The sequence below is a fragment of the Balaenoptera ricei genome, chromosome 16 (assembly GCF_028023285.1).
Source record: "Balaenoptera ricei isolate mBalRic1 chromosome 16, mBalRic1.hap2, whole genome shotgun sequence".
Lineage (NCBI taxonomy): Eukaryota > Metazoa > Chordata > Mammalia > Artiodactyla > Balaenopteridae > Balaenoptera > Balaenoptera ricei.
The window spans coordinates 7,523,313-7,551,307 of NC_082654.1; the positions used below are offsets into that span (position 1 = coordinate 7,523,313).

At 37.2% G+C, this 27,995-nt stretch overlaps 2 protein-coding genes across 3 annotated transcripts in view; both read left to right on the top strand.

Annotated features, from left to right (window-relative positions):
* Window positions 1-3,403: 3,403 nt before the first annotated feature.
* EEF1AKMT2 (EEF1A lysine methyltransferase 2) lies at window positions 3,404-27,817 on the top strand. 2 transcript variants are annotated; one of them, XM_059899530.1, is made up of 6 exons: window positions 3,404-3,695; window positions 4,829-4,894; window positions 5,408-5,522; window positions 20,068-20,175; window positions 23,286-23,502; window positions 27,153-27,817. In XM_059899530.1, exons 1-6 carry the CDS (start codon window positions 3,586-3,588, stop codon window positions 27,245-27,247), a joined length of 711 nt encoding a protein of 236 aa, XP_059755513.1. In that variant the 5' UTR covers window positions 3,404-3,585; the 3' UTR covers window positions 27,248-27,817. The 2 variants fall into 2 exon arrangements, with proteins under 2 accessions (XP_059755513.1, XP_059755514.1); XM_059899531.1 differs by lacking the exon at window positions 3,404-3,695 and having other exon boundaries at window positions 5,408-5,526.
* The window catches only part of FAM53B (family with sequence similarity 53 member B), a 128,173-nt gene continuing 127,449 nt past the window's right edge, over window positions 27,272-27,995 (top strand). Inside the window, exon 1 of the mRNA XM_059899518.1 lies at window positions 27,272-27,341. The gene's annotated coding sequence lies outside the window, so the exon portion shown is untranslated. The remainder of the gene's footprint in view (window positions 27,342-27,995) is intronic.

Genomic DNA, 27,995 nt, shown 5'->3' on the forward strand with positions numbered 1-27,995 from the left:
TCTTGGTAGTTCCCCAAACTGTTTCTGCTCTTTGCAAACGAGACTTTTAGTATTAAAAGCCAGCATTTGCCACGCTCAAGGATAAAAGAGGGAGTTGATTCGGGCAACTGTACGGTTTTGGGTTTGACCTAGAAGTAACATGATGTGATTTCAATTTTCACATGACCACTCTGGCCGCAATGTCCAAAATATATTGCCGGGGAAGGGAGGCTATCACAATAATCCAGACGCTGGATGACAGTGGTTTGAAGTGAGATGGTGGTAGCGCTGGAGGTTAAGAAGCAACTGGATTCTGGGTACAAGAGAAGACAAATTTAATGAAAAATCATGGAAAGAAGATAAAATCAACATAAATAATAGTGAATATGAACTACAACTAACCTCAGGGAAGGAACTAACCTTTCTAATCATTATTCTTCAATTTGTTCAATCTTCCAGGTTCAAAACTGCGATTTTAATCTGTCAGAAAGCTCCTTCTATCACACTTTTCCCAAACTCAGCAAACAGAACTGTTTTCCTGACAGTTGCACAGGCCAACAACATTGGAATATTCTTGATGCTCCCTTTGATCAGTCAGCACAGATTTCAAAATATATCCAGAATCCTACAACTCACCATCAGCATACCCATCACAGTGGTCCAAGCTATCATCATCTCTCTCCCAGATCACTGTAACAGCCCCTAACTCAAGGGGTCTGAACTGGAGACAATTCTGCCCCACGGGTCATTTGGCAAAAATGAGACATTTTTGGATGTCACAACTGGGGGTGGGGGTAGGGTGCCACTGGTATTTAGTGGTCAGAGGCCAACGAAGCTGCTAAACATCCTACAATGCATAGGACAGCCCCTCACAGCAAAGAATTATCCCCCCCCAAATGTCAATGGAATGAGGTTGAGAAACCCTGTGTTCCCACTTCTGCTTTTAACCCTTTCCCTGCCAAATCTATTCACAACATACCAGCCAAAATTGTCACGCCAAAACTTAAATTTAAATCATGTTGCTTCTTGGTCAAATCCCAAACCTTACAACGACCTGACTCCTTCATTTCCTGCTGCTGTCCCGTTTGTTCACTCTGCTACAGCTACACTAGTCTTTTTTCTGCTTCCTGGATACCCCTATCTCATTCTACTTCAGGGGCTTTGCACTCACTCTTCCCTTTGCCTGAAATGCTCTTCTCCCAGAAAGCTGCAAGGTTTACTCCATTATCTCTGCTCTAGATGTGGTGATGTGTGACCCAGACCTCCCCTTGCACGACTGATTGCATTATTATCCCAGCTGCTGGGGAGGTTGTCAGGTGACAGCCCTCTCCTGGAATTATCCTTCATGGAAGAGTCTCATCACCCAAGGTCAATCCTCCTCTTCTGGGCAAACAAGCATTCAATGCCTGGTCAATGTAGATGAATAAAGGCCCACACCCTTCAATCCAACCTGAAAATTCCAAAGGATCATCCCAGCTTCACAGTGCCCTGTCAGGGGAGAGGGTGTTAGCTGAGGCTTGGTCGTAATGGTACCCCAGCCTGACTACTTCCTCTGTCCAACCCTGCTTCTCTCTCTTCCCCGATAGGTGGTGATCTTGAGAGCACTCCCTAATAAACTTCTTCCACGTTCATCTCAGTCTTACACTCTGCTTCCCTAGGGACACCACCTGTGACAAACTCTTTTAGGTTTTCACTCAGTGCTACCCTCTCAGAGAATCCTTCCCTTCTAACCCTAACCAGAATTGCCTGGAGCTTGACCATTGTTTTGCCAATTGGGGAGCATTTGAGAACTCCTGAAAGCAGTTTCAGAGAAGTTATAGGTGAGCAGGGTTCCAGGCTGCAGGGATTGGCAGAGTGAGAGGGAGACAGGCAACCCAGGATACCCTCAGAGCCTCCCTCCTGCCTTGTGGAACGGGCACCTGGTGGAAGGGACTGTGTTCCTTGGCACATTCCAGCTTCTCCCTGGTGATGGGCAGCTCTGCTCGGATCGAGCTTCTCCATCCCCCCACCAAGAATCTGTTGCCCTGGGAGATCAGAGGTGGTGCCCCATTCAGCCTTCAGGACTAAACACCCAGAGTAATCCTGGAGCCAGAGAAGGAACTCTGTATAAACCATGGTTTTTTTCCAGGGCTCCATACCAACAACTGTTTATAGCATTCATCAAACACAGCAGAAACATCTTAAGTGTTGGCAAGACATCAGATTGAAGACGGCCTTGTCTTTCATGGGTGCTTCTGAATTAGAACCTAAAACTTTTTAAGACCCACTCAGTCACATTCAAGCTTACTCTCTCGAGCATCGAGTCTAGAAAAAATCAAAACAACCATTCGTTCAGGGCAGCACTAATTGGCCGTGGCATCTGGTGGTTTTATTACTCTGTAATAAGGTTACTTACGCACTTTCTTGAGTTCTTTAATCACTATACACATAGATTCCCATCTGTCTTTTACCATATTCTATCACCAGTGGTTGCCTGAAGATCTTGGAATGTCTTGCATCAGAGGAGATGCACATGCGGTCTTAATCGGGATTTCTGTGAGCTGGAAAGGCAACTGTTGATGCCGCTTACCTCCAGGGACTTGTTATTGGGCTTTTGTCTGCCATGTCAACAGAAATGTGGCCTAGGAAACGTGTTTTGGTTGGAAGGCAGCCTTGCTAGGAGCCTTTGAGATTCTTGCCTAGGGCATTGGACTACCAGTATTTCATTGCTGATACAGAAGTCCCTCCAGACCTTTGGCCCATAAGATCTCTGGCATTATGCTGCAGAACTTCCAGTATCAGTCCCACCAAGAGGTGGATGAATCTCAGATTCACTGGTTGGGAGCATTCTATTACCAGCGAGCTGCAGGTGAGGAAATTGAAGCACACAGAGGTTAGGAGTCTTGGATAGGGCCAGGCGCCTGATTAGGGGCAGAGCTGAGACAGGCATCTTGACTTTCGCTTAGACCTTTCTTCTCACTTAGCAGTCTGATACCCTTGATTGGCTTACTTGGGAGGGCGGGGGCGGGTGTCGTAAGGCATTCATTTCACTGGGCATAAATTCCCTCGTCCACCAGTGACGTCAAGTCAGAAGAGGCCAGAGTGCTATTTTCAAGGCGGAATGCCAGCCGCAAATGAAATTAGCCTTGGGCAGGAAAGCCAAATAATGCGATGGACTGTCCCACCCATTTCTCAGATCTGCCCACGACGTGGAGAGATGAGGTGATTTGTACATTTGGGTTGAGCAGTGTCGGTTAGGTATTTAGTGTGGCTCCCCCACCGTCAGCCTTTTTCCAAAATGCAATACCTTGAACAGTCCCTTAGGAACAGCAGTCCCCAAATATAGTGGTGCTTAGGCGGGCACCTCGAAGAAGGGGGTGCATCTGACGCTGGTTGGAGGGAGAGTGGGGACCGAGGCGAGGCCCCGCCCCGCCCACTCTGGGCTTGGGACCCGGGACTCGGGACCAGGGTGGCTGCAGGAAAAGCGCAGGACTGCGGACCCCCGCCGGGGCCGGGAGCAGTAGAGAGGGCCGACTCCCGCCTCCTAGAGGCGCCAGCCCGCCCGTCCGCTCTGCCCGCGCCACGTCTCTATGGCGGCCCCAACGGCCGTCCGGGGCAAGGAGCGCGATGAGCGAGGGCGCCGCCGACGACGGCGGCGCTGGGGCCGCGGCGCGGTCTCCAGGGGGCAGTCCCGGAGGGGATGGCTTCGCCCCGTCTGCGCTGGGCACCCGAGAGCAGTGAGTGTGGCGCAGGGCCGGGGAGGGTGAGCGGCGCTGCCCGGACTGGGCCGCAGGAGGGGAAGGAGAGATGGGGCCTAGGCGGCCCCGGAAGATGGGGAGAGCTTAGGGGCGTGACGGGAGGAAGCCTAAAGGGCTGCCTTGGACGAAGGTCCGGGGGGGTCGTAGGGATGGAATCCCGAGGGACTACACTGGCGGCTGTAAAGAGGCCTTTCAAGGGGTTGACGTCTAAGGGGCCCGTGGGGTGCGGGAAGGGCTCTAAAGCTTTTGGGGAGGTTTTTTTAGGGGTCTTGAACCTTTCGGGCCGACTTGAAGAAAGGAAAAGTGGGCGGGGCTGACGAATAGGGCTGGTGGGCGAGGGTAGGAGGCCGGAGGAGAACTGCCCGGCTGGGGAGTTGAAAAGGTTAAGGGGACGAGGGCAGGGCCGTGGAAGCTGGAAGGGGTGGGAGTGGGGGGGATGGTCTAAGAAGGGAGCGAGGAGATAGCGGGCATCTTGGAGTAGGAGAAAGTGGTCTGACCTAAGCAGACGCTCAGCAATTATTTAATGGATTAATAGATGGATGAATGAATGACTGTGGGGAAAGGTAAGAATGAGAGGTAACTTGGAGGGGGAGAAGGGCTTCTAGAGACATGAAATAGGAAGAGACGGCAGGTGATGGAGGAGGAGTCCTTAAAAGGAGTGAGAGTAAGTCTTAAAACTTAACCTTTAAGCGGAGCTTATTTTTGGCGAATTCCATTGTGAGTAACCACCTAATTGGTAGAAAATTCTTGTGTCTTTACACTTCAGACTGAAAAGTGCTGTAATGACACTATCTATGCCTTTACAGTCAAGTTTTGGATTTGTGTTTGGGACTTAGGGATCCTTGGACAGATACGTCTTTGTATTTTTTAAGCTAAAACATACACCGTTTTAAATGTCAGGCATTGTTGTAAGTGCTTTACATGTATAAACTTATTCTTTCTTAAATTCTTTTAACACAAGGATGTTAAAAGATTGAGCGATGTGCACTTATCAACACTAATAATGTTTTAAATTTCTGTCATAACTATCCCAGTAATGTATTAGAAATATACCTTTAATTCATAATACAGTTTAATTGAATAATTTGCTTTGCATTTGATTATTCATATAGTTGGGATGCTGTCTATGAGAGAGAACTGCAAACTTTCCAAGAATATGGAGATACAGGAGAAATCTGGTAAGTTAGAAAAAGTAGTGGGATTATGATCCAGAAGATTGTGTAGGTGTGTGTGTGTGTCTTTTAAGTGCTTATCCCAGAGAAACCCTAGAAATCTTGGGAACCTTGGACTGATTCTGGCTTTAGTGGGTAGATTGAAAGAATCTCTCTCTTTTCTCTTTTAATGGCCCAGATTTAAATTTGATGACAGTATTAGGAAATAACCCTTATTTTATAATTGTCCTTTTTCTATAAGCAATGCAGTTTTGAGCTACCAACATGTATAAGTGTTAATGCTGATGTAGAGAAACATTAATAAGTAACATACCAACCTTATCTATTCTGTTCTATTCTTGGGGGTGTTTTCTTCTAAATAATAGTAGAGATGAAGATTAAGCAGTTACAGATGTTATTTCTTACTTTCAAGAAAGACTTAATTGAGCAAACTGAATAAGCTGCTTAAGTGAAATGTAGTTGTAACCTTTGTTCTCTGTCCCTCTGTTATTTGATTAACTGATTCTCTGTTTCTAATAGGTTTGGAGAAGAGAGTATGACTCGACTAATAAGGTGGATGCAGAAACACAAGATTCCATTGGATGCTTCAGTGCTTGATATTGGAACTGGAAATGGTGTTTTCCTGGTTGAACTTGTTGGTACTATTAGTATTCATGTGTTAGAACCAAATTTAAAAATGAAATTAAGAAAAAAATCTTGCAGTTGAGGATACTAGCTATCTAAATCCAAAGTAGTAAAGCAGTCTTACCACTTACCTTGAGAAGTCACATGGTACAAAAGGGAGGCTGCATGGGCTGTGAGAAAGCACTAAATGAGAAGCCAGGGGATCTGAGTCCTAGTCTTGGCCCTTCTTGCTTTTGTCTCAACCTTGAGCAAGCCACTTTTTATTTCTGGACTTCAGTTCTTTCCTAAAGATTTTGACTAGGTGATTTGTGTTGGTTTCTTCTAGCTCAAAACTCTGGAAATCTGTATGTATAAAAGGAAGATGTTTTTTTTTTTTTACATTTCCAGTAGGACATATATCCCTTTTCTTAGGTGAGCATATGGTTTTTGAAGAGTGTTTTGTATATGGTTTGAAAAGAGCATTTTGTCCATGGAACTGAGTTTTGGTACAGGTTCTACTATTAGCTAAACCATCACTGTTAATGCCTGTAGTGTATCATTGCTCTGCCAAGTGCTGTGGAGGAGGTGTAAGACTTAGCCTTCATCCTAGATGGTTTTACTGTTTCAGTTTGTAAGGATATCTGCATAACAGTGAAACTTGCTAAGTGACTACCACCTGCCAAGCCTGTGGTAGGCACTGGCAGTATGAAAATTTAGACCTTGTGCTTGAGTTGTTCACAGTATAATAGAGGATAGACTGACATAGACATAAATAGCTAATGCTGTAGCTTGATGTATGCAATAATAGATATACTGAGTATAGGAAAGGGAGTGATTTGGGGAAGAGGGATAGGAAGGGTCTTGGAGGAGCTAATATCCAAGTTGGGTGGAAATTGTGTTGAGTGTGGGTAGAGTGTAAAGAGGGAGAGAATTTCAAGAAGTGGAAACATAATCTAAAGGCATGAAGGTTCTGGCCCTATAAATAATTTGGTAAATTAGAATATAAAGTGTATGTGTGAGATAGACAGAGATGAGGTTTAGATTAAAGGTAGGAGCCATATCATATGCCATGCCTAAGAGCTTAGATTTTACTTTTAGTCTATGGGGAGCCATTAAAATGTTTGAAGCAGTGAAATGTGATTAGAAAAAATTGTAATAAATTTTTTTGAAACAAGGTGCAGCGTAAGTACATTAAAGTGCACAAACCAAAAGAGTATGGCTCAATGAATTATTACAAAGTGAACACACCTATCACCCTAATCAAGAAATAGAATATTACAGACTCTAGAAGCCCCCCTTAAACTCCCTGCTAATCCTCTCTAAATTGCTCCTCCTTCCTCTCTAAAGGTAACTACAAGGAGTTTTAACATCATTGATTAATTTGTCTGTTTTGGATATATAAATGGAAATCTTCAGTATGTTCTTTCTGGTGTCTTTCACTCAACATTCTGTGAGATTCACTCAACTTGTACATAGCAGTTCATTCGTTTTTGTTGCTGTATATGAATCCTTTGTACTGTTATACCACAATTTTATTTATTCATTCTGTTGTTTACCTGTAGATACTTTCGGATTCTAATAGCTTACTTGTAGAGGTTAATGATTTATCCTTTGAGACTAGCAGTTTAACTATAGATTCTTTTATATTTTCTACATATATAATTATGCAAACTATAAATAATGATAGTTTTATTTCTTCCTTTCCAATCCTTTGTAACTTTTCCCCCCTTATGACACTGTTTGGGACCTTTGGGAGAATGTTGAAAAGAAGTGGTGACAGAAGGCATCCTTGTCTTTTTCGCCCTTTTCAGAGAATACGTTCAGTGTTTCACTGTTAGGTATGATGTTATCTTGTAAGTTAGTTTTGTAGATAACTCTGTTATCAGACTTCAGAAGTTTCCTCCTGTTTCTCCTTTGCTAACGGTGTGTGTGCGTGTGTGTTGTTGTTGATTAAATGTTTTTCCTGTATCTGTTGAGGTAACCATATGAATTTTTTCCTTTATTCTATTCATGTAGGTGAATTACATTGATCATTTTCAAATGTTAAGTGCATTTCTGGAATAAACCCAACTTATATATATATTACTGGATTCAGTTTGTTAATATTTTGTTTAGAATTTTTGCAACTTTGTCCATGAGGGAGATTGTCCTGTAATTTTCCTTTCTTGTAGTGTCCTTGTCAGGGTTTGGTATCAGGTTATGCTGACATCATTAAACGAGAATCTATTTTTTGAAAGAGTTTGTTGACAATTGTTTTTTCTTCCTTAAATGTTTGGTAGAATTCACTGGTGAAGCTACCTAGATGTGGAGTTGCTTTGGGAAGTTTTTTTCTTTTTTAATGTGAACTTACTGAATAAAGTATAACATCCATGTAGAAAAGTGAATAGGTCATAAGTGTACAGCTTTTACAAAATGAACACTTGTGTGTAACTCACCAACCTGATCAACAAATAAAACATTATTAACACCATAGAAGAAGCCTCCTTGTGTCCCCTCCCACTCATTCCCTCCTAAAGGTAATGATTATTTTGACTTCTGTCATCATAAGTTAGGCTGTTTTTCATGTCAGCTGTACTGGTTTCTCACTGTGGTTTTAATTAGCATTTTCCTAATGACTAATGATGTTGATTACCTTTTCATGTGCTCATTTGCCATCTGTATATCTTTGGTGAAATGTGTGTTCAAATCTTTGGCCTATTTTTAAATTGGGTTGCCTGTTTACTTATTAAGATTTGAGGATTCTTTATGTATTGTGGATATAAGTTCCTTGTCAGGTATGTGATATGCAAATGTTTTCTCTCATTTGTTCGCTTGTTTTTTTTCATTCTCTTTAACAATATCTTCTGAAGAGCAGAAGTTCATTTTTATGAAGTCAAATTTATTAATTTTTTCTTATATGGATCGTGCTTTTGTTGTCATATTAAAGAACTCTTTGCCTAACTTAAGGTCACATAGGTCTTCTAGGTTTTCTTCTAAAAGTTTTAAAGTTTTACATTTTACATTTAGATCTATTATTTGTTTTGAATTAATTTTTGTAGAAGGTTTGAGATACTGGTTGGGGTTATTTTTTTGGCATGTGAATGTTGAATTGTTCCATCCGTCATTTGTTGAAAAGATTATCTTTTTTCCATTTCATTGAGTTTTGCCTCTTTTTGACTTGATATGAATAGTATCTTTGGGTATGCACTTTTTTGATATGGTTTCTTTTGCTGAGCATGGATTTGTTAGGTTTATCCATGGTCTTTCATATTGTGTGTAGCACTAGAGTGCTTCATTTCATTGCGGTTAGTACTGTACTATATGAAAATACCACAGTTTATTTATTGATTTAGTCATTCATTCATTTTACTCATTCATTTTCCTGTTGATGGTCATTTGACTCATTTCCAGCAGTGTGTTATTATGAATACTGCCAAACAGTTTTCCAAATTGGTTGCACTAGTTTGCACTCCTACTGGCAGTTTGTGAGAATTCTAGTAGCTCCACATCCTTGCCAACACCTGCTCTTGTCAGCTTATCCAATTTCAGTGATTCTGGTAGGTGTGTAGTGGTATCTTGTGGTTTTATTCTCATTTCCCTGATGACTAAGGATATTGAGCATATTTTCTTATGCTGTCTATTTGGCTATTTTTTGTGAAATGCCTCTTCAAGCTTTTGCCTATTTAAAAATTGGGTTGCCTTTCTTTTATTGATTTGTAGGAGTTTTTTATATATTCTGTGTATATAACCTTTGTATCTGGTGTGTCGCTTGACTCTTCACTTTTGTAATAGTATCTTTTAAAAAAAAATTTATTTATTTATTTGGCTGCGCCAGGTCTTAGTTGCAGCATGCATGATCTTTCTTGCCGCGTTTCCTTGCGGCACGTGGGATCTTTTTAGTTGTGGCATGCAGGATCTAGTTCCCTGACCAGGAATCAAACCCGGGCACCCTGCATTGGGAGCTTGGAATCTAAACTGCTGGACCACCAGGGAAGTCCCTGTAATAGTATCTTTTGATGAACAGAAGTTCTTTGATTTTACTAAAGTTTAATATATCATTTAAAAATGGTTAGTGCTTTTGAATATTGTATAGTAAATCTGCCTACCCAGAGTCAAAAAGATATTTTCCTATATGTTTTTCTAGAAGCTTTGTTGTTTTCCTTTTCACATTTAGGTCCCAATTAATTGCTGTGTATGTTGTGAGGTAGAGTTAAGGTTTATTATTTTTTTTCCCTATGAATATTCAGATAACCCAGCACCACTAATTGAAATGTCTGCTCTTTCCCCCACTGCACTGTAGGGGTGCCTTTGTCATAAGTTCAGTAATGGTATGTGTTTGGGTCTGTTTCTGGATCCTCTGTTCTATTCCTTTGGGTCTGTTTGTTCATCCTTATGCCAGTGCCAAATTGTCCTAATTACTGCAGCTTTGTAAGTCTCCCCATTTGGTTAATGTAAGTTCTCCAACTTTGATAGCTTTTCCATTGTTGTCTTGTATGTTGTTAGTTAGCTCTTTGCATATTTATTTAAATTTTAGAATCATCACTTTTCAGGAAAAAAAAACCCACCCTGGGATTTTGATTAGGATTGTATTGAATTTATGGATCAGTTTGAGGAGGATTTACATGTTTGTAGTACTGAGTGAATCCATGAACATGATGTATTCCTCCATTTATTTAGTTCTTAATTTTCTCTCAATAGTGTTTTGTCTGTACAGAGATTTTCTGTACAGAGATCTTATATATTGGGTTGGCCAAAAAGTTTGCTCGGTTAATGAATACATTGTTCAATAAAATTCTTGGTGAAAATGAAAAATGTGTCTTATTTTTACTTAAAACCGAACAGGGACTTCCCTGGTGGTGCAGTGCTTAAGAATCCGCCTGCCAATGCAGGGGACACGGGTTCGAGCCCTGGTCTGGGAAGATCCCACATGCCGCGGAGCAACTAAGCCTGTGTGCCACAACTACTGAGCCTGCGCTCTAGAGCCCGCGAACCACAACTACTGAGCCTGCGTGCCACAACTACTGAAGCCTGTGCGCCTAGAGCCCGTGCTCCGCAGCAAGAGAAGCCACCGCAATGAGAAGCCCACGCACCACAACGAAGAGTAGCCCCTGCTCACCGCAACTAGAGAAAGCCCGTGCACAGCAACGAAGACCCAACGCAGCCAAAAATAAATACATTTATTTAAAAAAACCAGATAACCAGAACAACTTTTTGGCCAGCCCAGTATTTTTCCTTGGTTGATTCCTAGATTTTTTTGTTGTTGTAATTATTATTGTTATGCTTTTAAATTTTATTTTCTAATAGTTCATTGCTAATATGTATAAGTACAACAGATTTTTATATTGATCTTGTATCCAGTAAGTCACACATTAATTCTAATAATTTATTTATAGATTCTTTTGGATTTTCTATAAAGATTGTAATGTCATGTGTAAATAGTAGTTGTATTTCTTCTATTCCATTCTTAATATTTTGTTTATTAAAATGCTGTGCAGTCTCTAGGTCAACATTGAATAGAAATTGTGAAGGCAGATAGCCTTCTAACACTGCCTATTAAAAGAGGAAAGCTTCTAATATTTCACTGTTAAATATGATGTTAGCTCTAGGTTTTTATAGGTAGTCATCCAGATTGAGGCTGTTACTTTATATTCTAGTTTGTTAAGAGTTTTTAATCATAATGGGTGTTGAACTTGATCAGTTGCTTTCTTTAGTATTCATTGATATGATCAAATGATTTTTCTTCTTGATTCTGTTAGAGTTGAACTGATTGATTTTGGTGGGGGTCCTCAATTTTTTAAAAAAATAAATTTATTTATTTTATTTATTTATTTTTGGCTGCATTGGGTCTTAGTTGCTGTGTGCAGGCTTTCTCTAGTTGCGGTGAGTGGGGGCTACTCTTCGTTGCGGTGTGTGGGCTTCTCATTGAGGTGGCTTGTCTTGTTGCGGAGCACGGGCTCTAGGTGCGTGGGCTTCAGTAGTTGTGGCACGCAGGCTCAGTAATTGTGGCTCACGGGCTCTAGAGTACAGGCTCAGTAGTTGTGGCGCAGGGGCTTAGTTGCTCTGCGGCATGTAGGATCTTCCCAGACCAGGGCTCGAACCTGTGTCCCCTGCATTGGCAGGCGGATTCTTAACCACTGCGCCACCAGGAAAGCCCCTCAGTTTTTTTTTTATTGACATTTTTATTGAGATAATTGTAGTGATTGACTGTTCAATGTTACAACAAATTTCCATTCCGGAAGTAAACCAAGTTTGATTGTGGTGTATTATCCTTTTCATATATTGTTGGATTTGATTTGGTAGTATTCTACTTAGGAATTATATAGCTTCATGAGAGAGCTTAGCCAGTAATTTTCCTTACTTGCAATTTTATTTTTATTTTTAAAAGTATTTATATATTTATTTTTGGCTGCGTCGGGTCTTAGTTGCGGCATGCGGGCCGTCTAGTTGCGCTTACTTGCAATTTTAATGTAAAGTTTTTGTATCAAGGTTATGCTGGTCTAATAAAATGAGATGAGACTTGTCTCTCTTTTTATTTTTTTCAGAGGATTTTTGTAAGATTAGCTTTGTTTCTTTCTTAAATGTTTGGAAGAATTCATGGTGACATTCTCTGGATGCTATCTTGATTAGTGTAGCTTTTTAGTAAATCTTAAAGTTGGGTAGTGTGATTCTCTCAACTTTATTCTTCTTCAAATGTTGTTTTGGCCATTCTAGTTCCTTTACCTTTCCAAATAAATTTAAGAATTAGTTTGTAAATATCTACAAAAGAATCTGTGCTGAAAATTTCATTGAAATTGAGCTAAATCTATGATTTGAGGAGAATCGACATCTTTACTATCTTGAGTCTTCCAATTCATGAACATGATGTGTCTCTTCATTTATTTAGGTCTTCCTGGATTTCTTTCCTCAGCATCTTTTGGTTTTCATTCAGCATGCAGATCCTGTGCATATTTTTTGGACTTATACCTATGTATTTTTTTTTTGGAGTATTTAAAATGGTATTGCTTTTTGAAATTCAGTTTCCAATTGTTTATTGCTAGAAATATGGTTGATTTTTGTGTTGCCTTTGTATCCTGTAATCTTGCATTTTATTAGTTCTAGGAGGTTTAAGTGGATTTTCTGGGATTTTCTATGTAGACAGTCATGCCATTTGTGAACAGGGACAGTTTTATTTCATTCTTTCCAATACACATGCCTTTTTTTTTGTCTTGCCTGATTACACTACCTAGGTCTTCCAATACAATATTGACTAGGACTGGTGATGGCACATTCCTGCCTTGTTCCCATCTTAGGGGGAAAGTCTTCAGTTTTTCACCATTAAGGATGATGTTAGCTGCAGGATTTTATTAGATGCCCTTTATCAGGTTGAAGAAGTTCCCTTGTATTTCTAGGATGTATTTCTTGAATTTCGTTAAAAAAATAATAAAATAAAATAAATTTTTTTTGCATCAGTGAATATAATCATGAGGTTTTTTTTCTTTAGACTGTTAATATGGTGGATTATATTAATTGATTTACAGATATTGAACCAGTATTGCACTTGTGGAATAAGCCCCATTTGGTCATAATGTATAATTCTGTTTCTATATTGCTAGATTCAATTTGCTACCATTTTGTTGAGAACTTTTACATCTGTATTCTTTTTTCTTAAGATTTTTTTTGGGGACTTCCCTGGCGCAGTGGATAAGACTCTGCACTCCCAGTGCAAGGGGACCCGGGTTGGATCCCTGGTCAGGGAACTAGATTCCACATGCATGCCACAACTAAGAGTTCGCATGCCACAACTAAGGAGCCCGCCTGCCACAACTAAGACCTGGCACAACCAAATAAATAAATAAATAAATTTTAAAAAAGATTTTTTTGATGTGGACCATTTTTAAAGTCTTTATTGAATTTGTTACAATGTTGTTTCTGTTTTATGTTTTGGTTTTTTGGCTGCTAGGCATGTGGGATTTTAGCTCGACCAGGGATTGAACCCGCACCCCCTTCATTGGAAGGTGAGGTCTTAACCACTGGACTGCCAGGGAATTCCCTACATCTGTATTCTTGAGGGATATTGGTCTGCAGTTTCCCTGCAGTCCTGTATTACCTTTATTTGGTTTTGGCCTCAGGGCATTGATGGCCTTATAAAACGAGTGGGGAAGAATTCCCTCCTTTTTAAATTTTTTTAAGATATTGTGTAGCACTAGTGTTATTTCTTCTTGAGTGTTTGGTAGAATTTGCAATTAAACCATTTAACCCGGAGATTTCTTTTCTGAAGGTTTAAAATATGAATTAAATTTCTTTAATTGTCACAGTCCTATTTAGGTTATTTATTTCATTTGAGTGAGTTTGTGTGGTTTGTGGTTTTTGAGGAATTAGTCCATTGTGAATTTGTGTGTATAGAGTTCTGCACGGTATTCTCTTATTATCCTTTTAAAGTCTGTTGGGTCTGTATTGAAATCCCCTTGTTCATTCCTAATGTTGGTAACTTGTGTCTTCTCTCTTTTTTTCTTTGATAGTGATGCTAGAGATTCATTTTTTCTATCTTTTATAAAAATTTGCTTTTGTTTGCATTGACTTTCTCTATTGCTTTTATGTTTCAATTTCAATAAGTTCTGCTCTTAATTTTATTATTTTTTCATTCTTTTTGCTTTTAATTTATTCTTGCTCTTTTTTTCTAGCTTCTTAAGGTAGAAGCTTAGATTATTGATTTGGGACTTTCCTTCTTTTCTCATGTAAACATTTAATGATATAAATGCTATAAATTTTCCTGTAGGTGCTCCTGCACCATACAAATTTTGATATGCTGTATTTTTATTTTCTTCTTCTTTTTTTTTTTTTTTTTGGCTGTGCCGTGAGTCTTGCGGGATCTTAGTTCCCCAACCAGGGATTGAACCCGGGCCCCTAGCTGTGAAAAGTGTGGAGTCCTAACCACTGGACCACCAGGGAATTCTCTAGTTTTCTTCTTTGATCCAGATTATTTAGAATTCTGTTGTTTAATTTCCACATGTTGTGGATTTTTCTCTTTCTGCTTTTGACTTCTAATCTAATTCAATTATGTCAGAGAACATATTTTGTATGATTTAAATTCTTTTAAATGTATTACTTTCTTTTATGATCCAGGATATATCCATCTTGGTGAATGTTTCATGTGCACTTGAAAAAAACGTGTATTCTGCTGTTACTGGATAGAGTATTCTGTATATGTTAACTAGACTTATGGTGTTTGATGGTGTTGTTCATTTCTATACCTTTACTGATTTTCTGTCTATTCTATTAATTATGGAAATAGTAATGTTGAAGTGTCTGACCATATTGGTAGATTTGTCTATTTTAACTTTTATTTCTGTCAGTTTTTGCTACATGTATTTTCAAACTCTGTTGTTCAGAGGATACACATTTAGGATTGTATTTGTTTGTGTATTGATGAATTGACCGGTTTATTGTATAATGTTCCTCTTTAACATTGGTAGTTTTCTTTACTTTGATTTTACTTTGATGCTAATAATAAAGCCACTCCAGCTTTTTAAAAAAATTGAGATATAATCCACATACCATAAAATCTACCCTTTGAAAGTGGTTTTTAGTATATTCACAAATTTGTACAACCATCGCCACTATTTTAATTCCTGAAGATTTTCATCACCCCAAGAAGAAACCCTATATTCATTATCATTCACCCCTTATTCCTCATTCCCTTCAACCCCTGGCAACCACTAATCTACATTCTGTGTCTGTGGATTTGTCTATTCTGGGCATTTCATATAAATGGAATCATCAATATGTAGTCTTTTGTGTCTGGCTTCTTTCATTTAACATAATGTTCTCAAAGTTCATCCATATTGTAGCATGTATCAATACTTTTTTCCTCTTCTTGTCCAATTAATATTCTGTTGGATGGGTTTACCACATTTTGTTTATCCACTCACCAGTTGATGGACATTTAAGTTGTTTCTGCTTTTTGGCTATTATGAAAAATGCTGCTGTGAAAATTCATGTATAAGTTTTTGTGTGGACATATGTTTTCATTTCTCTTGGGTATATACCCAGGTTCATATGGTTACTCTATATTTAACCTTTTGAGAAATTGCTAGACTGTTTTCACAGTGGCTACACCATTATACACTTCCATGTGCACTGTATGTGAGTTCCAATTTTTCCATATTCTCACCAACGCTTTTTATTATCTTTTTGATTGTAGCCATCCTTGTGGGTGTGAAGTTCAACTTTTAAAAATTAGTTTTTGCATGGTATATCCTTTTCTATTCTTTCTCTTTGAACCAGCCTATATCATTATATTTGAAGTGAGTTTCTTGTAGCCAGCATACAGTTGGGTCATGTTTTTTTATCCTTTCTAATAATCTCTATCCTTTAATTGATATACTTAGAACATTTGGATTTAGGTCTACCATTTTATTATTTCCTTTCTCTTTGTTACCTCTGTTTTTTCATTCTTCCCTTTCTCCTTTTCTGCTTATTTTGGTTTATTTGAACATTTTTTAGTATTCCATTTTAATTAGATATATCTATTTGTATAAATGTCTTTGTATAGTTTCTTTAGTGGTTGCTGTAATGACTATCTTTTTGGCTTTTTTAGTGGTTGCTGTATGATTATAATATACATACTTTATTTCACAATCTACTTAGAATCAATGTTTTGCCGTTCCACGTGGAATGTGGAAAACCTTAACCACCTGTGAGTTTTTTAATCTTCCCTTCTTTATATTGCAGTTGTCTTAAATACTACCTTTACATTGAAAATCCTGTAGGATAATGTGATAATACTTCCTTTCAAAGGAGAATAGTAGTTAATTATGTTAACACAGATATTTACTTTCACAGCTTTTTTCTTCCTGATCTTCCAAGTTTGTTTGTTTGTTTGTTTGTTTTGGTATTATTTACCTTCTGTCTAAAGAACTTCCTTCAGGAATGATTTTAGAGCAGCTTTCCTGGCAAGAAATTTTCTTAGTGTTTCTTCACCTGAGAATGTCTTTATCTCACTTTCATTCCTGAGAGATGTTTTTGCTGAATATAGAATTCTGAATTAACTGTTCTTTCATTACTTTAAAAATGTTGTGTGACCTCCATAGTTTTTGATGAGAAATCTGCAGTCATCTGAATTGTTGTGTTCCTGTAAGTAATGCATCAGTTTTCTAGATGCTTTCAAGATTTTTTCCATTGTCTTTTAGTTTTTACCAGTTTAATTATGTACTGCTGCTTGGATTTCTTTCTCCTTATCCTGTTTGGGGTTCACTGAGCTTTTTGAATCTGAGAACTTAAGTCTTTTGCCAAATTTGGGACGTTTTCAGCCTTTATGTTTTCAATTTTTTTTTTTTTTCCCCCCTGAATCACATTCTCCTTTCTTTTTGAGAGTCTGTAAATATCAATGTTAAGCCTCTTTGTATTGTCCCACAGGTCCCTGAAGCTTTGGGACCTGTTCATTTTTTTCCAATTATTTTTCTCTGTTGATTAGATTTGATAACTAGTATTGATGTGTCTTCAAGTTCATTGAGTTTTCTTCTGTCATTTCCATTCTGTTATTGAGTCCACATACTGCAGTTGGCTGATAGTCTCCTAAGGCTCTTTTAAGTTCTCCCTACACTTTTTCTTTATGTAACTTGGTGATTTATTTGTTGTAGAAGGTAGTTTATTAGTCTCAAATGATTTACCACAGTGTGGACTTTCTAATTGTATCTCTGTAGTATTATTTAACATGTTTTCTGTCCCCTGTGTTTTCTGTAGGTTGGAAGTTAAATCTAGAATAAGGGTCAGCAAACTATAGTTTATGAGTCAAATCTAAGCTTCCCCTGTTTTTATAAATATTTCTTGGAATACAGCTTTGTCTGTAGCTGCTTATGTGCTACAGTAGTAGAGTTGAATAGTTGTGACAGGGGTTGTATGACTGGGAAAGCATAAAATATTTATGTTCTGTTCCTTTAAAGAAAAGGTTTGTTTACCTCTGATCCATAGATTTTTATCAAATTCAGTTTTTTTAAAACAAGTAAGTTCAATAGGTGGTCATGTATATTTGCCTATGTGACACATAATGTTTAGTTTTCTGTATTTTTGTGATGTTAACAATCATTGCTTATATTCGGTGGTTTTTCAGTGACCACCTACATTTTTGATGGATACACACACACACACACACACACATGCACACACACTTTTTTTTTTTTTTCTGGGTATATAATTTTAGATTGACATTTTCCTTTTGTTGTTTTCTGGCTTCCATTCTTTATGACTTATTGCCAGCCGTCAGTCTTACTGTTGGTATTTTGCAGGTAATCTGTCGCATTGTATCCCCCACCCCACTCTCTGAATGCTTTTGAGATTTTTCTGATTTTGGTTTTCATCAGATATATTATACTATTTGTATATAATATAAATTATATGTTTTATCAGATATATTATATATTATACTATACTATCTTTGTTTTTATCATGCCTTGAGTTTATAGTGCTTCTTGAATCTGGCTTGGGATCCTTTTTCAAAATTAGAAAGTTCTCAGTCATATGTCATTTTCTCTTCTGCCCTATTCTTATTTCCTCTTTTTCTAAGACTCCTATTATATATATTTAGATCTTATACTCTGTGCCATATTATGTCTTTTATGTTCTTTCCTGTTTTTAATTTTCCATCCTTCTGTCATTCTGTGCTTAAAGTGGTATTTTCTTCTGACTTTTCTTTCACTTTACTATTTTGTGTGTGTGTGTCCAATCTGCTATCAAGCCCATCCTTGAGTATCTTAATCACTGCATTTTAAAATTCTCTTATTTGTATGTTTGTTATAGTTTTCTGTTCTCTGTCACAATTCTCCAAATTGTCATTTATTTCAGTTTTTTAAATATGTTTCTGATCATTCTTTTATTTGAGTCTCCTGTGGGTCTTTTGCTAATGTAAGTTTTTTCCCTTTGGTTTTTGGTCATTTATTATTTCCTTGAATGTCTGCTTATTTCTCACTGAGTGCCAGAAATTGAATGTGAAAAATGTTGGCAGTAGTTTGAGGATGATTGTTCTAGAAACTTAAAACATCTATATATGATTTTTATAAATTCTAAGGAAAAATAAACAGGCTTGGAGAAGAAGGAACTGGTAAGAGTCAATTAATAGAATCATCCTGCATTCTAGGTCTGATAAAGAAGGAAATGAGGGAAACTGGGGGAAAATGAAGATCTTGAAGAATATGGATTGAGATCACTAAAAGAATAGGAGGTTGGCATCAAAGAAGGGATATTAGACCTTAAGACTAAAAATAAAAATGATCAAAGGGAGCAAAATGCTCTGTGGAAAATAATTGTTGTGTTACTTGAGTTTAGATTAGGAATCAGTCACTTAGGGTTGAGAAGTCTAAATAAGTCTTAAATGGATGGTGTTGGAGTAGGTTAAGTAGTTTTGAAGAGGAAGTAACCATCTAGTAAATGGTGAAGAGGTGGAAGAGAATTTCAGGCTACACTTTACTTTTTTTTTAAATATATTTTTCTTAACCATATTTGCTTATTTATTTATTTATTTTTATTTTTTTTTATGGCTGTGTTGGGTCTCCGTTTCTGTGCGAGGGCTTTCTCTAGTTGCGGCAAGTGGGGGCCACTCTTCATTGCGGTGTGCGGGCCTCTCACCATCGTGGCCTCTCTTGTTGTGGAGCACAGGCTCCAGACACGCAGGCTCAGCAACTGTGGCTCACGGGCCCAGCCGCTGTGCGGCATGTGGGATCCTCCCAGACCAGGGCTCGAACCCATGTCCCCTGCACTGGCAGGCAGATTCTCAACCACTGCGCCACCAGGGAAGCCCCCCAGGCTACACTTTACTTTGCAACTTCTGTTCTTCTTCAGATTTCCTTTGAAATTTTCTTTAGTCTGATTGGTCTAACAATGTTCAGCATAGTTAGGGGTGAAGACCAGAGGCCATCATGCTTCTGCCTCAGGCTCCACACACCCTTAGATGGGTTAGTATGGTTAGTAAACAGCTGGACTGCAGGTTTAGTCTCAAACCTTTTAAGTCCAGTGAGCTTTCTTTAACTCTTTGGGGGTGTTAATACCTGCCCAATTTATCTCACAGGTTTTTTGTAAAGGTCTACTGGAATGTATGAAATATTTCAAAAACGAAAAATACTATACAAATGGAAGGTGGTTAATGATCACATGGTTGGTGGAGAATTGCATGATTTATAAGTACACTGCAGGAAAATTTTAAAAGCAAGAACTTATTACATACGCATTTAATTTATTCATGTAATTTAATTGTGTTAAGTAAAATTTATGACAGATTTTTGTGTGAATTAAAGCATATCAGCATTAGAAGTTAATACTACATTTTTCTGCTTTAGGGCCAAAATATACATATATTCTCGTTGTCTTTAAGAAAATGAATTTCCTTTTGAAAAAGAAATCAAATATTATAAAAGAATAAATTGTCACTTTATATAAATTTAAACTTTTAGTTTCTATTTAGATTTTACAATAAAATTTAAACATTTTAGATTATTGGATGGTATATGTCATCTGATATATTAAAAAAATAAAACAGTCCCAGTCCTAAAGGAACATTATAATTCATAGGTAAAACAGTATTTAAAACTTCTGAAAACTAAAGTATAACATTATTTCTCTCTCCCTAGGCAAAATTTGGTTTCTCTAATATTACTGGAATTGATTACTCTCCTTCTGCAATACAGCTTTCTGGAAATATTATAGAGAAAGAAGGTTTATCTAACATTAAGTTGAAGGTAACTATTATTTATATTACTGTAACTGTTATTTTTATTTATAATAAGTTATAAAGTTTAAATGTTTCTGAAGTATATTAATTTACTGACATCTTTGAGCTCATAAATTAAGGGTCAATCATAAATAATCCAAAATGATACTTTTTAAGTGACAGTATTAAAATTTTCAGTCTAGTCAGTTTGGGAAAGTTATTTTCTCTTCTTCCTTGTGTGCAAGTCTGTTTATTCTTTCTCTCGCTCTTTTTTTTTTACAAATACACACAAATAATAGCTAACTTCGGATTAACTAGATCAAAAAGTTGTAAATGCCTAAAGTAGTATAATGCCACCAAAGATTACACAATTTATTTTTTGCCCACTGATCTGTGAGGAGATGATGACTCTTGCATTTATATTTTTATCCCAGGCTTCTCCTTTGAGCTCTAGAATTATATAAACACTGCTTATTCTATAGTTCCACTTGGATAGCTAAAAGTCTCTTAGTTGGTCCAAAATGAAACTCTTGGTTTCTTCCTTAAACTTCTCACTCACCTCCCATCCCCTACCCCACTCTTTCCTTTAAATCCTATAACAGGGAATTCCCTGGCAGTCCTGTGGTTAGGACTTGGCGCTTTTACTGCTGTGGTCTGGGTGCACTCCCTGGTCGGAGAACTAGGATCCTGAAAGCCTCAAGGCGCCAACAACAACAAAAAATCCTATAGCCAGTTTTGTTGGTTTTATCTTCAGAGTATATCAGGAATGTGATCATTTCTTGATATTTCCACTGCTACCTCCCAGATCCAAGCCACCATCATTTCTCACTTAGATGACTGTAGTAGCCTCTTACTTAGCCTTCCTGTTTCCACTCTTGCCACCCTGCTGTCCATTACCACAGGGTAGCCAGAGTTAGTTTTTTAAATATAAATCAGCTTGTGTCACTTCCTTGCTTACAAGCCTCCAAGGGCTTCCCCGTTGCATTCAGAATGGGATCTGAACGCCCACCCAGCCTTACAAAGCCCCTTGTTTGGGCTTCCCCGGTGGCGCAGTGGTTGAGAGTCTGCCTGCCAATGCAGGGGACACGGGTTCGAGCCCTGGTCTGGGAAGATCCCACATGCCGCGGAGCAACTAGGCCCGTGAGCCACAATTACTGAGCCTGCGCGTCTGGAGCCTGTGCTCCGCAACAAGAGAGGCCGCGATAGTGAGAGGCCCACGCACCGCGATGAAGAGTGGCCCCCACTTGCCACATCTAGAGAAAGCCCTAGCACAGAAACGGAGACCCAACACAGCCATAAATAAATAAATAAATAAATAAATAAAAGACTTTCTATTAAAAAAAAAAAAAAAAAAAGCCCCTCGTTTCTTACCTCTTCTTTATCACCAGTACTCCAGTCACACTGGCTTTCTTTCTGCTCCTGATACATGTCAGCCCTGTTTTTCTCCAGTCTTTATACCTGCTGCTCTCTGCCTAGAATGTTCTTGCCCCAGATCTTAGTTTGTTTGGCTCATTCTCATCATTCTGATCTCTGCTCAAATATCGCCTTCTTAAAGAGGTCTTGCCTGACTACCTTTTCCAAAACATTTCTCTTCCCAGTCGCTCACTGTCTTCATTATTCTTTTTTTGTCTGCATAGCACTTTATCTGAAGTAATTTGGTTCGCTTATTTATTGTTTGCCTCTCCTTTCAGAGAATATGAGAGAGATTCTCACACAGGGACCTTCTTTGCTTTGTTTGCAGTTACAGTCCCAGGGCCTGAAAAGTTCCTGCCTGTAATAGGTGTTTATGAAATACTTGTTGAATAAATGAATGCTTTTTTTATAAATTTATATTTTAATTTATTCATTATTTTTGGCTGTGTTGGGTCTTCGTTGCTGCGCACGGGCTTTCTCTAGTTGCGGTGAGCGGGGGCTACTCTTCGTTGCGGTGCGCGGGCTTCTCATGGCGGTGGCTTCTCTTGTTGTGGAGCACGGGCTCTAGGCATGTGGGCTTCAGTAGTTGTGGCTCGCGGGCTCTAGAGCGCAGGCTCAGTAGTTGTGGCACATGGGCTTAGTTGCTCCACAGCATGTGGGATCCTCCCGGACCAGGGCTTGAACCCAGGTCCGCTGCTTTGGCAGGCAGATTCTTAACCACTGTGCCACCAGGGAAGTCCCACTAAATGAATACTTTTATATAGGCATTTAGGATAGGAACTTCTCCTAACTTCACTCTTAAGAGTGGTAGTCATTATTTTGCTTCAGGTGTAATGAATACTTTGATGTGCGTCAGGGGCAGGAAACCTATGTTCAAATGTATGTAAACATGTAATACACATTTTCAAGTCAAACAATAAGAGTTTTAGATAATACACTATTTATGATTATTTTAAGTTTATATGACTAATCACGAGCTAATTGCTTAATTACTTTTTCAAAGCAGCTTTTCAGAATTAAGTTTGTTGGCAAATTATTTTGAATATTTTATGAAATTGAGGCGGATCACTATTTCAAATGCTTCTAAAGTATCAGTAAGTTATTGAAGTTATTGAAAATGAATGAGATGCTGATACATGACTTTCAAAATCTGAAGTGCATGATATTCATAAAGTTAAGTAATTGCAGTTTAAACAGTCCTTTAATTGCTTAAGCTTTGTGCCATTCATTGTATCCATTAGTTGCTTTGTAAGCTGCTGAGTCAAGGCAAAAGAACTTTTGATTTACCGTGTTTACCTCAGGTCATACAGCTAGTAATGTCAGCTAAAAATAATCTTATTTCAAGTGCCTTGTTTGAGTTCCAGATATTTTTTTGTCATTTAAAAAAATATTTCAAATATTCTTTTTTCGACAGAAATAACTTTTTTTCATAAACCAGCCTTGTGTGCTGGTATTAGGCAATACACCTGGCTTTGATTTGTTTCCAAATTTGTAGAGATTTGGAATGTCCAGGAAACACTGTCAGTCTTGCTTACTAATCTTAGCTTTAATGATCTTGGAATGAAGCACATAAAAGTTAGCTATAAAGTTGAAAATGTTTATTATATGTAAAATGCCATCATAAGTAATTGCTCTTTTTATCTGTAACTTTTTACAGATTGTTACTTAAATTCAGTAAATATTGTGTGTGAATTGTTCTCACATAGACATTGATTTTTAATATAGGTAGAAGACTTTTTGAATCCTTCCACAAAACTGTCTGGATTTCATATTTGTATTGACAAAGGGACTTTTGATGCCATAAGCCTTAATCCTGACAATGCAATTGAAAAGAGGAAGCAATATGTGAAATCTCTCTCCAGGGTGTTGAAAGTGAAAGGCTTTTTTCTAATAACCTCATGTAATTGGACCAAGGAAGAGTTGCTAAATGAATTCAGTGAAGGTAAATGGCTGTTATGTTGTTTAAATGTGTTCTTACCTCAGGTTTAATGCACTTAAATAGGTTTTTTTTTTTTCCATGGTGTTATAGTATTTTACTTTTCTATTTGTGGGAATCGCCTGCTTTTCTTCTTTGTTAATAACCATGGTAGTACTTTTAACTGTATATGCAAAGAGCAAAGAAATAATATTGGTTGAGATCCAGAGTCCTTTGTAAAATTTTCCAAGAAATCCTGGCAGTTAAGTACTAAAATTTATGAGCCTGTAAAAATTAAGTTCTTTGTTTAAGCTATATAATCTGTTATTTAGGGAATCAGACAAAGAAAGTGCATATATTGTGTTTCTGACTTCAGTGTACTGATATACTGGTAATTAGTAATAATAGTAATAATGCAGATGGTAGTAGTGTTTTTTAAAGTCTTGTATGAGAGTTTTCATTTTATAGGTACTTTGTCTTGCCTAGTGGTCACTTAGATATTTAGGATTTTTCTTCTTGTTTTCAGTGTATATTCTTTTTTAACATCGCACAGAAACAAAATGTAGGAACTTAGAAGAATTACTACCTATTAATTCTTGAGGAAATCTCTACTTTTTGCAAGATTTGGTGCCAAGACAGGATCCTTTTTTGCCCCATTAGCAAAGTATAATTAGTGCTGTGTCTACTAAATGGGGATCTTGTAAGAATCGAGAATCTTTAATCCATACACAAATATTTTGAGCTCTTTGGAAGACTGTTTCTTGCATGGTTTAAGGATTATTTCACCTGTCACTTTACTCATGCAGAGCACAGGGCTTTCTGGGAAAGTACCTTGAGAATCTGTAACTATATATTTGCTTGTTTTTTCCTTAGACTCCATTTCAGATTAGTATTGTTTTTTTTAAAGGAGTGGGAAGAATTTTCAGGTTGGAGTATTAATAAGTGATATGGTACTAAGTTTGTGGTTAAATTTTGAACCTCAGTTGTCACAAGCTAATGGGAAATGAATTTATAACTGTATTGCACGCGCTTTATCTCAGAGTTTGTTTTCTTTTTGGTAGTAAGGGAATAGGCAGTAGGAGGGAGAACACTTAACACATGTCCTTTTGTGTGCATTCGATGGCTTTGGCAGGTTATATAATGTAAAACTTGAAGTGTTTGAGGCTTGAAATGTGAGCTTCATTACTGTTGCCTCTGGAAAACAAGAATTATGTGATTTATTGTCTTTTATTTCATGTCATTAATTTTATTATCTTCTATGTTAAATTTGTTTCCTTTAGAACTGTTGAGGCCTCCTATCAATAGTCTTTCTTCTTGAAGCTTGACAGTTTTAATAAATGCTCAAAGTTACACTGTGTAGGGCAAGTTCCTTTCCTGGTTTTTAAATACAGGTGTTCTCTTTTATCCCTGGAACCACCAGACAAAAACATATTTGTCTGTCTTTCATAATGAGGAACAGACTTTAGCCTTGTAAAGAGTGATTAAAAATGTGTCTGTGTCTGAGAACTACTGAATAAATTCTTTAACTTCTGTTCAGTTTTAGAGCTTAATGCAGAATTTAAATAAGCGAAATGTTACAACAGGAAATGTTAAAGAAATAATTATAAACGATTGAAGATATTTTTCTAGGCATGCTTCTCTTAGAAAATGGTTTTTGGAGTTAGATAGATACAGGACACTAACAGAACACCTGCCATGCATCACTGCCAAGGGGCTTGTCACTAGCTTTGAAGATTGACTTCCATGGTCCCTTTTGCATCGAATAAAGATTGCTTCACTAATTTTTTTAAGGTTCTTTGCTTCTTTCCTAATTTGAAATGTAAATATTCATAAATCTGTTGAAATGAATTTTTCATTTTTCTTTTATAGCCCTATTTATATAAATATTTTGTGTTGCCGTTTGTTTTGGTGAGGATTACTTAATCATTTGGCAGACACTAGGATATTCTAATTTGATGTCCAAGGAACTTGACTTTCTTACAACTAGTGAATTAAAAAAAAAACCCAAACCTATCTTACTGCAAAAGTAATCAGATTCATTATGAAAAAAATTTAAAATATCAGTAACCCCAACACATAAGTATATAGATAAAAATAATTAAAATTTATTATCTATCTCTGATATACAACCACTTTGTATTGTTGATATAATACATCAACATTTTGATGTTTTATCTACTGAAATATAAAACTTAAATTCTGTAGGGTTAGTCTAGGGAGTTAAAAGATTAGTCCTAGAAAATTCACCCAGACAGCTCCATTTTCTCTTGAGAATTTTTATTACGAAATATTTTAAGCATATGTAAAATTTCAGAAAACAAATATAGGTGTGTACCCATGTACCCATCACAGTGGCTCTATTTTTTAGCATTAAAATGTATCGTATTATTTAAAAGGCCTGACCTTCTTTGGAAAAGTTTTCTTATGATCAGTTTTTGATGAGTATGTTAATATTTAGTTACTTGTTAAGATTTGGTGAAGCTTGATTAAGAATATGAATTATGAAGTAAATTATAAAAAAACCAATTGATACAATAGTGTATATATCCATTTAAGCATTTTTTTCTGTTTACAAGAGTTATTTCAGCTTTAGCTCAAGACATGGAAACTTAGAAAATGCAGACACCTTCTCCCCCAAAAGAAAAAGAATTCTCCCAAACTGATAATCCCATCACTGAGAGAAAACCATGGTTAACTAAGAGTTAACCAACCTTCCACCCTTATTTGTCTTATTTGTTGAAAACAGAATAATAAAACATTAAATTTCCATTTAGTTTTATAGGTTAGGAGAACACCACATATTCTTATTTTAATCTTCACAAAATCACTGTAAGTTAGATAGGGGCAGTGATACCTGTAACCTCCTTGCATAGCAATTGAGGATTCTGGTTAAGGTAAATTGACCTTAATCTAGTAACCTTTCACCTAGTAAGTGGTAGAGCTGGGACTTGCACCCAGGATTTTTGAATACATGTTAAGTAAAAAAAAAAAAAAGAAATCACCCTGTGCTGCTTTGAAAGTTACTACTTCCTTACCTTCCCAAGTTCGGTTCAGTTTGGGTCTTGATCTTTGGTTACAAACTCTTTTTTTATTGTGGTAAAATATATATAACATAAAATTTACTATTTAGCCATTTTTAAGTTTATAGTTCTGTGGCATTAAGTACATTCTTATTGTTGTGCAACCATTGCCACCATCCGTCTCCAGGACTTTTTCATTTTTATTCCCATGTTACTTATCTTCTCTGTATTAAGTGCCTTTATATATCTGATTTGGATTAATTGACTTACTACATATAAAGCACTCAAAACAGTGCCGGATACGTGGTAAGACCTCAACACATGGTAATCTGCTTCCTACAACTAGATGGTAAAGGAGGCCACTGGAGATGCAGAGTTGAAGGGATGATAAACAGGGATGATAAACAGGATGGATGGAAAGCCTCTTTTTTCCAGTTTGATTTTGTCTGTTACTTGTTCATTTCAAAGTGTTTTTGGGTGTATACACATATACACATATAGTATATAGGATAGAAGATCATAAAGTGAAATTTAGTCACAATTTGGAGTTTGGAATCACGTAATTTTGTAAAAGGTTCAAAAGTACATTGTTAATACAAATATCCCTTAACTGTGGGATTCAGTCCCTAATAAAAATATTTTACTTTTGTCTGGCAGGATTTGAACTTTTTGAAGAGCTGCGGACACCCAGGTTCAGCTTTGGAGGCAGATCTGGAAACAGTGTAGCAGCACTGGTTTTCCAAAAAACGTGAGACTTTTCATTGGACAAATTCAGTTAGCTTTTTTAAAGAAGCTCTACATCAAAGTAAACCTGATACAGAAAATGCAAGTGCAAATAAATGTTTAGTAAGTACACAGAATGCACATGTTGAATAGATAAAATGGGTTCGTAAAAAAAATCATGAGCATGGAAGTAGTTCGGTTTTAGAGATCAACCAAGAATAATTTAAATTTTTCTTTTGTATTTGAGATGTAAATATTTTTCTTTCTGATTTAAAAAAATTTCCTGTAACTGCTGAACAGTTAAAAACTTTAAAGCAGTAAATGAATTTACAGATAGTATGTATTCTTGACTTTTGTGCTTTGGTAAAGGTGAATTGAATATAGCTATTTATGAATATATGACCAAGCTATTCCCGGGCCAGAATAATAAGCCAAACGACTTTCTTAATGTTTTATTAGACTATTATAAAACATAGTAAGTATGATATTTTGAGTTGAATAGGTTTTTAAAAAAAAATTATTTAATACCTGAGAAAATCCCCTAGCCCTTATGTGTGTAATTAAACAAAATGAGATAAATGTATCAGTTGATCAAGAAATATTTATTGAGCTTGTATTTTGTGGCTGATGATCTTCTACACACTGTGAGGGATAAATAGTAGAAGGAAAGACAACTAAGAGATACTGTTATATGCTGGCACTAGGTTAAGTTGTATTATCTTACTAAGTCATTGAATTCCCTCAATATCTTCTCGAGGCATGTATTACTTATTCCTG

Coding starts and splice junctions, on each gene's coding strand:
- EEF1AKMT2 (XM_059899530.1), top strand. CDS start 3,586: ATGAGCGAGGGCGCCGCCGACGACGGCGGCGCTGGGGCCGCGGCGCGG. Junction 3,696..4,828: donor GCGCTGGGCACCCGAGAGCA/GTGAGTGTGGCG, acceptor TTATTCATATAG/TTGGGATGCTGTCTATGAGA. Junction 5,523..20,067: donor GTGTTTTCCTGGTTGAACTT/GTTGGTACTATT, acceptor CTCTCTCCCTAG/GCAAAATTTGGTTTCTCTAA.